This window comes from Talpa occidentalis, unplaced genomic scaffold, assembly GCF_014898055.3.
Source record: "Talpa occidentalis isolate TD23 unplaced genomic scaffold, MPIMG_talOcc4v2.1 talOcc4.7, whole genome shotgun sequence".
In the NCBI taxonomy this organism is placed as follows: Eukaryota; Metazoa; Chordata; class Mammalia; order Eulipotyphla; family Talpidae; genus Talpa; species Talpa occidentalis.
The window spans coordinates 44,212,555-44,227,440 of NW_023605083.1; the positions used below are offsets into that span (position 1 = coordinate 44,212,555).

At 40.4% G+C, this 14,886-nt stretch overlaps 1 protein-coding gene across 3 annotated transcripts in view; it reads left to right on the forward strand.

Annotated features, from left to right (window-relative positions):
• The window catches only part of PCSK5 (proprotein convertase subtilisin/kexin type 5), a 417,590-nt gene that overhangs the window by 249,682 nt on the left and 153,022 nt on the right, over positions 1 to 14,886 (forward strand). For all 3 annotated transcript variants that reach the window (XM_037495353.2, XM_037495354.2, XM_037495352.2), the window contains exon 13: positions 11,998 to 12,134. In XM_037495353.2, coding sequence (XP_037351250.1) covers positions 11,998 to 12,134 — 137 coding nt within the window. The remainder of the gene's footprint in view (positions 1 to 11,997; positions 12,135 to 14,886) is intronic.

Genomic DNA, 14,886 nt, shown 5'->3' on the forward strand with positions numbered 1-14,886 from the left:
TAGTAGTTTACCAAGTACAGCTTTGCTAAAATAAGTGTGTGCAGGTGCAAAGGAAGCACGCTTTGGCATCAGATTGCCATGCTTACCCTCCTCCCTCTTCAGACAGAGGTTTCAGCTGCTGCCTGCCAGGAAATTGCCTCTACCTGCCTGATGCTTCTTTCCAACAAGCAAGGCCTTTACCTGCACAATTTTGTGATTAATGGCACACTTAGCTGATGATGTGGAAGCTAGGGAAGGCCTTTTACTTTGCTGCTTTGTTTTCTTTACCATGTTCTATTGTGATTCATAATAAGAAGTATATAAATATATATTTAGTCTTCATCTCTGTTTCCAGCACAGAGCTTCCAGAACCCTTGAACTTCCTAAGTGAAGAGAGCAAGAAAGGTTCTTTTGTTATGTTAATGAGGTTACATTTGGAAAGCTGTGAGTCTGGGCTGTGGCAGTGATTAGAGGATTGGCACTTCCCCTCCAGCCCCTACCTGACTTCTGGAGGAAAGGGGAGGAGATTGAGTTCTATCACCTGTGCTCAACGATTTAATTGACAGCACCTGTGTAAAGATGCCTCTGTAAAGACACAAAAGAACAGGGGTCAGAGTGCTGCTAGGTTGGTGAACTTGTGGAGATTGACCACGAGCAGCCGCCTGGAGAGGAATGGAAGCTTCCTGCCCTCTCCCATACCTTGACCTGTGTGTCTCTTACATCTGGTGCTCCTGTGTTACATCCTTTTCTGAAAAAGCCAGCGATCTAGTAAGTAAAATGTTTCTCTGAGTTCCGCTCTAGTAAATTAATTGAACTGAAGGAGGAGGTCATTGGCACCTCCTGTGTGTGGCAGGAAGGTCAGAAGCCTGGTGAGCCACCTGGGTTTGTGACTCGCCCCTGAAGTAGGGGTCCAGGGGAGGCAGTCTTGCGGGACTAAACCCTCATCTGTGGGATCTGGTGTTATCTCTGAGTAAAGAATTACCAGAGTCAGAGTTGAGTTAAATTTTTGGAAACCCCGGCAGTAGCGAAGAATTGCTTATTAGTGTGGGGAGTGCCCTCCCTGTCACACACAAAATAGAATGAGTGACCAGAACATCTAACCATTATTCATCAGTGAAGTGCGACGCTTTCCTGCCCACATGTGTGGCCCTTATCCCTTGAGCCCTCTGTGTTGTAGGAAAACAGTCCTTCCACAGTTGCTGTTTGCTTAGAAAACTCAGTCTCTTGGCCTTTCAGGGCCCTTCCTGCATATTTCAGTGTTTCTTGTTGGCTTGCCCTGAAATGACTTCAGTGAGGAAACTTGTGAGCAGAGGAGCTATGGATTCCATCACAGGCGTTTGGTGGATACAGTGTCACTGGCTTTGGTCTTGCATGCATTCTTCCACCCTGGACATCTGCTTTGCTCTTTGCAAAGTGCTGAACCCAAGACACTGCATGACTCGCGTCAGAGAAGAGAAACAGGCATCTCAGACTCTAGGTGCCCAGCAGTCCAGAACTTTACCTCCTTTCCCCCATAAAGACCCTCCAGGGAAAAAGTTTGCACCTGGAGTGTATCGTCTCCACCCGCAGCATTTTCTGAAGGTGCTGCTCTTGTGCATATCTTATGTCTCCGTGCTGAAAATAAGTAGCCGCCAAAAAGAGGTAGCGGATTTGGAGTGGAAAAAGGGGGCTGGAGGCACTGAGAGATGTAAAGGATGTTATGAACTCATTTGTCTACAGCTCCCCAAAAACACTGCTCTGAGGAGCTGACCCTTTAAATGCAAAACAGCTGTAGCCAGTCCTGAAAACTCATTGCTACCCTGTCCATGCTCTTTCGGCTAGTACTGTCTTTCCTTCCCCGGGCAGCTAAGGAAAACGATTTCTTTTGGCATGGTTTCCTTCTAGCATAATCTGAAGCTGTAATTTCATGTGAGGAAATCTACTCAAAACCTCTCAGTTTCTGATCTAATGGCAAGGAATCCTCAGGTCCAGTCACCTTAGCCCTGTTTCAAAGAGCACTCCAGGGAGTGGGAGCAGGAGGTGAGCAGAGATGGAAGTGTGGTGGGGGTGGGGTGAAGGAAATTCTGCTTTGCTCCTGGCATCCTTCACATTGGCCTGCAAGGCAATAATGGATTTCCTCACAGAAAAGGTGAGAGGTCAGCTTTTAGAAGGAATTTTTGTGTCAAAGTTTATTAATGAGAGCAGTAAATAGTCACCCATGTTGGACACTTACCTTTCTTTCAAAGAAGTCAAGATTTCTAAAGAGGACCATTTAAAACAAAGGATACTGTGCAGATAAAAAAAAAAAAATCTGAAGGACTTAACACATTTCCCCATGTGGTTCACCTGAGATGAAGAACTAGCGCTGTGGTGGCACAGTCGTCCCCACTCTACCGCTCCTCCTCCTCTGTGAGATGAGACTATTCACACGTGTGTGTGCTGCAGTGAGCAGGAGGGATGCTGAGGGCTAGCTCAGACCCAGAATTCCAGACTCTCATGTGACCTCCCCTTTATGATGCAAAAAGTAGAAATGTAGAAAAGGGGAGACGGAGATTGCCCCCCCACACCCCGTTATGATCTGTGATTGTTCTCCTTTTCACTTTTTTTTTCTTTTTCCTTTTCACTGTTAACAAAATGTGTCCTAGTCTTGGGACCCGAAGAGTACTTTTCCAAAGGAAGTGAAGCGGCTAGGGTCAGCTTTCCAGAAGTTCTTATTTTTCTAAGGACTTTTGGGAGGAATTTCTTCAGTATTGTTTATCCCTTCACCACAGCAATTCCGTGGGAATGAATTTCCCACAAAGTCACTGAACACTTGATTTGTGTGGGCCGTCTGGAGCCCCTCAGTGCCTCCCTGTCCCAGCTGATGGGCACTTGCTGGAACTCCTATGGAGAACAGCTGTTTGAGGAAGAACAGTTTACGCAAGCATCTGCAGGTGCTCCGTCCTGGAAGATACTCAGCAGCATTCAGAACTAGTCCAACTTGAGCATTGTGCCCCATTCACCCAGCAGGCACGCACCCCTGGCAAACCAGGTTAATAATTTAGTGGGTGGGAGCGCCAAGCGAACAGAGCAGCCCTTGAATGGACAAATGGTTTCTTCCCTTTGTTTCCTCCTGCCCTCCCACCCTTTGAGTCCTCTTCTTGGCCTCTACACCCTGTGTAACAAAAAAGCCAAACTATATAACGAGTACAGTTTACTTCTGGAAAGAAGAATGAGGTCTGGCATTGTGGGAGGAAGCTTAGTGGGCATGGGTCCCACTTTAAAATGAGAGCAACTTTAGATATCACGTATACTATCCCATTCAAATTCTGCCTGTGTAAAATTTTTCAAACAAAAGCTTGTCCATCCGATTCTCCCTTCAACCGCTTTTGTTAGAATTATGAAAAGCTATGGTCTTGGTTACCCTCCCACTAAATCTTCTCCTCCTCCCACTCACTGAGTTTTCAATTTAATTTAGCTGTATTGGCTCTCTGTTCCAAATTTTGGCCTCTGACTGAAAATTGAAACTTTGATTCCCTTTCTAAATTTGATTACAGATGAATAGCTCTGCTTCTAATTATAGTCTTAAGTAGAGAGAAGGTACGTATTTAGTCTGCTAAACCTATGGAGTTCTATAATTAGCTAGTTTAAAAAGCAGTATTTATATCTGAATCCGTTTTGCCACTGCCCTACCCAAATGTTTGATGATAGACTTTTCACATTTTTAAAGTGTCCTGCTATAAAAAATGCATTTGTGAGTGAGTAGTAAAATTTATGCAGGGAATGTTTTATATTCTGGTAAGCCATCACTAGAAGAGCCCTCTTCTCTCCATTCAAAAGAAGGCCCTGCCTTTAGTTTGCCTTATTTCACCAATCTTTATGTTTGACTTTGGAAAGGTGATCTAAACAGTATCTGCGGGGTGGTTAAAGTATTAAATAGGAACATAGAGCAGGAAAGCCCATGTGCACAGCTTCTAGCACAGTGAGCACTTAATAATCGCTAACCCTATTTACACAGCACCTGGTACCCAACTATCAAACACAGATGGCTGGGCCCCTCTCCCAGAGATTCTGATTCTGTAGTTCTGGGGTGAGGGCCATGAATTTGCATTTCTAATCAGTGCCCAGGTGATGCTGAAGCTTCCGCTGTACAGACCACACTTTGAACAGCACTGATTTAAAAGATCACCCAGCTTATTCATCTACATTCCTGTTATTTTTGTGGCATCAAAAGACTCGAGCAGTTTGCTGCTGGATATACTACAAGTAATTTACAAAGGAATTTATAATATAAAGAAGATACATAGATAAAAGCCATCAACTATTAAATGGAATAAATCTTGAAGATTGTTAACTACTTCCATCATATACCTCAAGAAGAAATGCATTTTGGAGTAGAAAGTTAATAGTATGTGTATTGAAAATGTTTTAAAAATCATCTTTTTATGTTTTCCACACCTTTTAGAACCAGTAACTAACATATGTCTTTTAAACCCCATTTCAAAAGCAAATTACTTAAAACTTGCAAAAGCCAAACATCTAAAGAAAATAAAAAACTCCATTACAGTTGGGCCACATGAATGCTTCAAGCATTCTGTGACCTCCACCTTAAGTCGTGATGAACTACCAAGAAAATCTAAAAAGGGAGAGAAAGAAAAGAAAAAAAGACTTTGAAAAATATTGATCTTATGTGTAATTCTGTAAGTGAACATAAATACTGTTTGGGTAATGGTACATGATTCTGAAATTAAGATCCATTTACAATTTTAGAGTTAACGATATAACACTTAACTGCCAGTACTTCTAATATGCCTTGCTATTTAGTTGCCATATCATAGAATCATGTCTAGCCTTGACACATACACTAGACTCTTTAAGTGAAAGGGGAGAAAAAGCTTACAGTAATTATGAGTTATTTCCTGAGTTAATTCCTCAAAAGGATGTACTATACTTAATGGCAGTCTTTTCTACTAGGCATCATCCAAAGTAATTTATTTGAAAACCACTCACAGGGATAGGGCTGTGAAGCACCATTTTAATAACTGGATGCATAATTTGTACCCCTGCATGCATATCATTTCATCAAGCACATGATTATGAAGTCAACTTTGACAGAACAGGGTTTCACTGCAAAGGGAGATACGGATGCAGGCATGGAATTAATCCACTCCAGTTTTCAGCATGCTGGTCCCACTTTATTGACATGTTTGCCACACTAATAATGTTGGCCCGCGTCTGACATCTTCAGTGTTGGCACAACACACACACTGCACCTGGGCATTAGACTTTCTGGTTGGTAAGTGGAGCCTGCTCACTTAGAATCTCCTTGGTAGATGTCCAATTTCCACACTTGATTGTCTTGAGCAGGCATGTTCTTTGCAACACAGAGCTAGTCTACTTACAATGATTTTGTTCTAAGCAGATGGCATAAGGTTTTAAATATTACAATGTTAAAAATAAGAAATAGAATTAATGGGTGAGACTGGATGAGCCAATGGCCAGCTAGTTGAAACCATCTATTTCTTTCCCCATCAACAATTTTAGCAAAATATAACGATCACATTTGACTGCTTTTTATTTTTCTCCTTAACTGTTATGTCCATGTGAAATTAATGAGCACTCCAGCTCTGTTTAAAGTGAAGAGACCAAGGTGGGAAGCTGGTTGGCTAAACAGACAAAGCCCGCTTATATTCAGGCTTTGAAATTCTTTTTTTTTTTTTTGAATGCTGATTTATGGATATTTCTTCTTGGCACCCAATTTATATTTAATTTTTGTTGCAAATCTGGTTTAAAAGTGATTGGTAGCAGTGGAATGACTTTCAAAGGTAGACAGGAAAGGGTGGAAGGGAAGAAACGGGGTCTGCTAATCCAGCTGTCAAATAATTGACCCGTGAGTAATTAAAAGTTGGCTGGGCCTGTGGAAACAACACTGCCCTTCATGTGATGGCAGCCTCAAGTCGCCTTTGTAGATTTTGGACTTGAGGCAATGGGCCAAATGTTCTGTCTAAACTGTTTAGAAATTGCTTTTAAGTTCAGCACTCTTGGAAAGGTATTGTGTGACAAGTTGTTGCTTCAGTGCCCTCAAATGGCACAACCGCCTCAATGAATTAGAGCCTCAGTGAGAATTGTGGGCTAAGACTGGTGGGTTCTGTGACTGGGTTCTAAACCGGGTTTCCACCTCGATCCATTCCTGTGTCAACCTGTTTCCTTTATTACATCTCTGTGGCAAGAAGGCAACTGAAAAAAACCCTTCCTTCCCCACTTCTGTGTCTTTTCATGAAACATTTTCTCTATGAATATCAGTCTTGATGACCTAGTAATTTCTTCCTAGTCAAGTCCAGTTTCAAGCCATAAATGTATAAAACAAATCTTACTAAGTTAGTGCATGATATGTAGGATCTCCATAGAATTCACTATCCTTAATCTATGGAAAATTCAGTATCAGTGGGAAAGCATTCCTCTAAGGAACCACTGCTTCAATGACATCTATCTTGAGAAAAAGCCATTAGATCTAGTAAGGTTCTCATTCCAAATCCATTTAGAATTTTTATACATGGTACATAAGTACAGAAGTTTCCCTTGTTATCTAAAAGATTATTCCTATTTGGTATTTTTTTGGTGGGTCTGAGTATACTCAAAATTTTTTCCATATAAATTAATGGGGCTAGTTTTCCTAGTCTAAAACCTACCAAATCACACTAAATAGTAACATTCTACTTTCCAGTAGTGGGGGGAAACTGTATTCTGAAAGAAAGATAAAGGACTCTTTCTTTTTTCCTTTTTTTTAAAGTCACTGCCTACTATGAGGGTGTAGAGAAAAAAAAGGACTTCCCCATTCACTTTGGGTGGGGCTGTCGATTGATGTAGCCCCTATGGAATACAGTATGGAGGTTTCTCAAAATATTAAAAATAAATCTGCCATATGATCCAGCAATTCCACTGCTAGGTTTCTAGCCAAAGGATATAAAAATACTAATTTAAAGAGAGAGAAGTGCTCTGATATTCATTCCACACTGTTTACTAACAGCCAAGCTCTGGAAACAACCTAAGTGTCCGACAATTAGTGGATAAAGATGTGGTCTATATACTCAATGAAATACTACACAGTGAAGAAAAAAATGAAATTTTACCATATGTGACACCATGGATGTAACCATAGGGATTATGCTTAGTGAATAAGTCTGAAGGAGAAAGACAAATATCAGATGATTTCACTCATGTGAAATATAAAGCAAGGAAACAGACAAAACAAAAACAAAACAAACCCTTGAAATCCTATTGTAGATCTAATACTACCACAGCAGGAGGGGAAGGAGGAAATGGGGGGGGAGGGAGCCTATGGACTGTAGCGGAGGATTATGGGCTATTTGGTGGTAGGCATGTGGTGGCAAACATATCTGAAGAGGTGTAAACATGTACCCCTAAAACATATACAGTGTTGTAAACCAAAATTACCTTAACAAATAAGTTCATTTTTCCAAAAAGAAAATCACTGTCTACTATTTTAACCCCATTATGGAGATTAACAAAACATGTTTTTGTTTTTTTTCTAAAGTGTTTTTTAATTAGGTGCCTTTTTCTTAATCCTTGTTTTTGTTTTTGTTTTTTTTGACAGTATAGGACTATTGTGATCACTGTAGTTCTCCCACCATCAAAGCACCCTTTGTCCATCACTACAGTGTCTTTTGCTCTCCCCCACACCATGTTTTAATGCCTCCTCATCGCCCTCCCCACTGGGATACCCAGATCTATGGTCAGCTTTAAGGTTTGTCTTTGACCCTTTGTTTGGTTTCTCTGTGTTCCACATATAAGTGAAGCCATCTGGTATATATCTTTCTCCTTCTGACTTATTTTGCTTAGCATAATCCCTTCCAGCTCCATCCATGTTGCCACAAATGGCATGACTTTATGGTTCTTGATCACTGAGTACTATTCCATTGTCTATGTACCACTTCTTCTTTTATCATTTCGTCTGTTTGGGGGCATTTAGTTTGTTTCCATATCTTGGCTATTATAAATACTGCTGCAATAAACACTATTTACAATAGCTAAGCTATGGAAACAACCCCAAATGCCCAAAAATAGATGACTGGATCAGGAAGATGTGGTACATATACACAATAGAATAGTACTCAGCAATCAAAAAAAAATAAACTCATGCCATTAACAACAACATGGATGGAACTGGAAGGGATTCTGCTCAGTGAAATAATCCAGAAAGAAAAATAAAAAGAATGGATGGCTTCACTTGCAGGAAGAATGTAGGGGAACCAAATAAAGGATCTGGGGAAAAAATAATCATAATAAATTGAAAAACAAAATTAATAGGCAACTAAATCACACTCTACAGGGGAGGGGAAAAGAGAGGGGTCAGAACATGGGCAGGAAGAGCACAAGGGACTATGGTGATGGCGCACAGGTGACTTGGTGGTTATTTTACGGGGTGAATTATACAGGGACTACACCTGAGGAGAGAAAGCATACAGTGTCCAAAAGGAAGAATGATGTAATATATATATATATATATATATATAATGAAAAAAAAAAAAAAAGAATGTTCTAGAGGAAAAAAATAGTTACTTCCTCCATTCTTATGGAAAAAATACTACTGTAATAAACACAGGAGTACAGATTTCCTTTCAAATTCTCATTTTTGTGTACTTTGGGTAGATACCTAAGAGTGAAATTGCTGGGTTGTATGGCAGATCCATTCTTAGTGTTTTGAAGACCCTCCACACAGCTTTCCATAGTGGCTGCACAAGTGTACATTTGCACCAATAGTGTAAGAGGGTTCCTTTATCTCTGCACCCTCACCAGCACTTGGTGTTCCTGTTTGGGTTTTTTTGTTTGTTTTTTAATATGAGCCATTCTCACCAGTGTGAGATGGTATCTTATTGTGGTTTTGATTTGCATTTTCCTGATGATGATAATGATGATGAATATTTTTTCATATGCCTATTAGCCATCTGCATATCTTCTTTGGAGAAGTGCCTATTTGGCTCTTTTGCCCATTTTTGATTGGGTTGTAAAAAATATATTTGAATATTCCATATATCTGGTATGTTTTCCAGTAAAGTGATTTGTTCAACTCTAACTCAGCCTTTTTTCCAAATTTTCTGACCTTGGAATGCTTGAAAATTCTGCTAAATGGTTCCCCATTTCCATCTTCCAAGGACTCGGAAGCATGTGGCAGGTGACTTTCCCATGTATTGCTTTTCTCTAGGGAATTCTGTGTGGCAGCTGTTGACCTAACACAGTCCACAATCCATCCCTTCAGCTTTAAAATTCAACTGGCGTTTAGAGGGTGCTTAAACATGGTATAGAAAACATTTTTTAAAAAATCACAATTCTCACATTAAGTTTTAAGAAGATTAAACTGGTTTTTTTGTTTGTTTGTTTTTGAAGAACACATGTTCTCACAATGGTTACATCGACAGAGAAGATCAGATTATAACTACCAGTTTGCTTGGGGAACATGAACTTACAGCAAGAAGAGTTGATTACTTATTCTGAATAGCCTTTAAAATCCAGTTGTAATGACGTTTGCTTTTGTCTCCATTGTAAGAGAAATATCTGAGTAACTGGACATGGATGATTCTAAGACAGTATTAGACATATTTTTTTCCTCTCTGCTTTGCAGGCTCTCAAATTTCTTTTATTATCTTTTTCAATAAAATAATGCACATAATTCAAAAAGGAAAAGTATTTTAAAAATCTGTCTTTGCCACATCTTTCAATCCCCCTCCTTTCTCCTTACCCCTCCCTCCCCTACAAGTCCCATCTCCACAGAAATCATCTGGGTAGTTCTTTAGGTAGTCAATCTGTATATGCCTCTATAAATGGTATGCCTATTTCCTTTATTTTCTTATTGAAGTAACATTGCACTATAACATAAGTTTCAGGTACGCATCATTTAAAACCAATATGCATATGAACTACTTTAAGATCACCACTTAAAAGTCCAGTTCTATCCTTCATATTACAGTTGACTTCTTTTACATAATTCACTGATGCACCTTCCACCTTCTGCTAACCATTAATTGGTCATATGGTCTAAAAGTTTATTCTTGTTTCATATAGTTCATTCATTTGTTTGGTTGTTTTGTACCCCACATATGCTTGAAGTAGGTACCAAGTTTATCTTTCTCCATATGGCTTATTTCACTAAGCGTCATAGCCTCTAGTTTCATCCATGTTATTACAAATGGCAATATTTCACCTTTTATCTAATTAGATAGTATTCCATTTTGTATATATACTGCATCTTTATCCATTCATCTGTTGTTGGGCACTTTGGTTGTCTACAGCTCTTAGCTATTGTAAATAATGCTGCAATAAATGCATGGGGTACATACATCTCTTAAAATATATGTATTTCAAATATATGTATATGTTTTTGTATTTGGGGGTGAATAGAAGTAGGATAATTGGACCCTAAGGAATTTATATTTTTAATTTTTTGAGGAATCTCCATACAGCTTTCCTTAATGGCTGCACCAATTTTACAATCCCATCAGCAGTGTACACACAGGAAACAGAAATTATTCTATTTCAGTAAGAAAGAGATTTTACATAAGGAATTAGAGAGTTTAAAGGTCCTTGGAAGGAAGAGAAATATCTAGACTGGAATTATAAGCACTGCTCCTGAACTAGATAAGTGGGCAGTCTTTTTACTGAGGCATAATTTACATACAATATGATTCACTTTTTAAAATAGTTTTCACAAATCTATGTAACTATATACCATTATTTTCAAATGGTTCCATCATCCCCCAAATTTCAGCCATGCCTTTCCTAGTCCATGGCAAGCATGGATCTGTTTCTATGTACTTTGCCTTTTCTAGAATGTTGTGTAAATTGAATCATACCACAGGAAGTATTTTGTATCTGACTTACTAATGCTTTCAGAAATCACATTCCTGTGTTAATTATCAGTTCATTTGTTTATCAGTGGGTAATATTTTATTGCATGAATATACCATAAATGGTTTACCCATTCATCAGCTGATAGACATTTAAATTGTTAATTGTTTTTGACTATTATGAATAAAGCTGTTTGAGCCTTCATGTAGAGTTCTTTGTGTGGACATATATTTCTGGAGTAAATATATAGGAAGGGTATTGTTGAGTTGTGTGGTAAAAACTGTCAGACTGCTTTCAGGGAAGCTGTACCATTTTCATCCCCATCTGCGGTGTTAAGACAGCTTTATTTGTTCCACATCATTAGCACTTAGTATTATTAGTCTTGTGGATCAAATCTTAGCCTAGTTCCCCTTATACCCAAATGGTTATCTCTTCTAGATTTGCTATTGCATAATCAGCCCCATGCTGGATCCTCTATGGTACAACAAGTATATGTGTTTGGAGCTACTTCTTGGAGATGTCCAGGATGAAAACAACTTAGTATTAAGCTGAACAAGCTGTTATATATAAATCATTGATCATGATTTTGACTTGTATCTCACTGGGTTTTTTGTTTTAAAGATTTTTTTTTAAAAGATTTATTTATTTATACAAGCACTGGGTACAGTCAGAAGTGCAGGAGGGTGAGAGAATTCACCAAAGCCAGAGGGGAGAGCAGAGCAGGCAGACTGATGAAGCACACTGCTGAGAGGAGCAGCGGGCGGCAGGAGAGGTCTGCGCGCCATGTGGGACCCTTACCCGGTGGCCGGGGATCGAACCGGCGCTGCAGAGGCTGCGGGCAGCTTCGCAACCCAGCGCTCAATTGCTGCGCCACCGGGGAGGCCCTGTTTTAAAGATTTATTTTTATTTATTTATGTATACAAGAACTGGGGTGTAGGCCAGAGGAGACGGGGGGTGAGAGGATTCACCAGAGAGAGAGTGGGGAGCAGAACAAGCATATTTGACATACACTGCTGATGGGGGGCAGCAGGAGAGGTCTGCTGTGCATTGTGGGTTAGCTCCCTGGCTGGGAATTGAAGTCATGCTGCAGTGACTGAGATTTTCACCCCTGTGCCACCAGGGAGGCCCTGACTATCACTGGGTTTTTAATAACATGTAGAAACAATGTTTTTTTTTTTTTTTTATTTTTATTTTCAGGCTTTTTGATCATTCCATGGAAGGATTTAAAAACTGGGAGTTCATGACCATTCACTGCTGGGGAGAACGAGCCGCTGGTGACTGGATCCTTGAAGTTTATGATACCCCCTCTCAGCTGAGGAACTTCAAGACACCGGGTAAGAACTCCCTTTCTGTAATTTGATTTGCTAAATAGAAAAAAATGGTGGTGTATATTTTAGTCAAGGAGTGTTTCACATTCATAGCAACATTATCACTTTTCATGTGATTCTGTTTTGAATTGTCTGTCATGTATTCCAGGTCTCAAGATAACCATTTGAAAGTCAATTATTTAAGGATAAGAAACAAATAATATTTAGATAGAAATAAAAGATAAAATGTGACAACTATTGCTTAATGTTTCAGAATACACGATCCACATCTCAAACCAGCTTTCCTTAATTTTTGTGTCCATAAACAAGCCAGTCTTGTCCATTTGTACTAGATTGAATTGCGTAATCACAAGGGGAGACAGATTTTCTTAGTTACCTTTTATTTGAGTTTACTCTAAATTTAATTTTTAGTGCACTAGCTTGCCCTATCCTTGGTTACCACTAAGGAAAATCAGTAATGGCATTCTGCCCCTCGTGAGCCCAAGAGCTAAGGAAAATGAAAACTTTCTTGACATGTAAAACATAGAAATTATGTTAAAGGCCTTTTTAAGTAGTCCCAGATTCTGTTGCCACACAAGGCTTATCTCTCTCCTCCTGCTAACATACAAAACCTGTCTGTAACATGAAACATGGGAAAATACAAATGCAGTTTGTGGTGGGAGACTGAACAGCTTTTCAGCAGCCTGTGCTGCCCATGATGGCGCCCCCCCGCCCCAGAGTATGTGGAAAGATCTGTTTGACTACCCCAGCTTCCTGCCATGCTCTGGACCTGTCTTTGATCTGTTAAATTCATGTTTCTCAGTGCTCTGTCAGTCCATCTGCAAAAGAACCAGGCCTGAGGCCTATTGTGGAGCTGGTATCCAATTCTAGCCCTCTTCTGATTAAAGAATAAAGTATTAGGATGCTATTCAGATAGTGTGGGCTATGTAGGGCACAGGAGGCACACAGCAGAGCGCAGGGATCACGTGGTCATTGGCGAAACATTTGCCAGCCAGGAAATGTTTGTCCTTCTGAGTGATCCATTTAACCATACAGTGTGGACATTTCTTTTCTCCATTTCTGTGATGTGGTTCATCTGTGTTGCCACAGTGGTCACACAATCAGGGAGTTGAATACCAGCAGGATGGTACAGTCACAATGATTCAGATTAAATGTTTCACTAAAGAGAATCTGGATCCAGGTCACCTCCATATTCACCTACAGTGATGATAATGGTTACTAAGGTTTTTTGGGCTTTTGTGTGTGTGTGTGTTTAAGGATTTATCTGTGCATACAATAACTGGGATACAGGCCAGAGGTGCTGGGGGGTGGTGAGAGGATTCACCAGAGACAGAGTGGGGAACAGAACAGGCAGACTGACTGAAATACACTGCTGAGGGGAGCAGCAGGCGAGACAGTAAAGGTCTGCTGCGCCATGTGGGTAGCTCCCTGGCTGGCCGGGGATCGAACTCGCACTGCAGAGGCTGCAGATTGCTTCATAGTGCTGCGCTCAACCTCTTGTGCCACCAGGGAGGCCCAAGTGGTTACTAAAGTTTTATCCAGAAATCAAATGTTTGTCAAAAGGCAGGGTTCATAGAAGACATTCAAGTAAACTTGACTTGTTCATAATCTACTTCATTCCCAGGACTGCATCCTCCTCCCGTCCTCCACTCAGGTCAGGCTCATTGCTCCCACCATGGCAATGCCTGGGGTCTGGCACTTGGCAATGGCGGATGTTCCCTGGTAGTGCTCCCTGACCCATGCCAGCTCCTTGCTGACCCATCAGCATGGGTCACTAGCAGGTTCTTCTGTGTCAAGTGATCCCAGGGAAATAGACACTGTCAAAATATGATAGTTGTGTACCAAGGGAGATGTAGCCAGGCGTGCAGATTTATACAAAGGGTACATTGTCTGTTGAGCAATAACAGCAGATACAAAACTGACCAAAAGTGGCTCTGCTGTTTATTATCACCATGTACCACATGTGAAGAATGTCAGTGACAAAGTACCCCTCCCCACAAGAGCAGAATGCCCTAGGGCCATGGTAGTAGTTGATGTGGCATTTGCCTGTACTGGCATAGGCTCTGAATATAAATCTCTTCATCTTCAAATTGTTCAGAGTCTGTGCAGAGTTTACTACAAATATTCACAGCGCTGCTGCGCTCAACTGCCTGCACCACCAGGGAGGCCCAAGGTTTTTAATTTTTTTTGAAGATTTACTTATTTATGCATACAAGAGCTGGGGTGTAGGCCAGAGATTGGTGGGGGCAGTGAAAGGATTCACCAGAGACAGGGGGGAGCAGAACAGGCAGATGTACCAAAATACACTGCTGAGGGGAGCAGTGGGCAAGAAGGAGAGGTCTGCTGCACCATGCGGGTCACCTTCCTGTCTGGCCTGGGAATCAAACTCGTGCTAGTGGTGGCAATAGCTTGATAGAGTTGTCTTTAACCCCTGTGCCATCAGGGAGACCCTGCAGGGTTTTTTATTATTGGTTTGGTTTTGTTTTTGTTGTGCATTAAAACTACTTTGGTTTTGTTGCATTTTATTTTTGCAATTATAATAGGTTTTTCTCATTCTGCATTTACACAGCTATTTAAGAGAATGTTGTTATCAACTGCAAAATCTATAGACTTTAACAAGTAAATGAAGTGATAGTAGGAGAGGGAAATATAAATATGATGGTCTGAGTATGGCAGTATTTAATGTGATTTGTGTCAGAGATTCTAAGAAAATAAATTTATGTAATAGTTGAAAAATAAAGACAATTGCCCAGCAAGG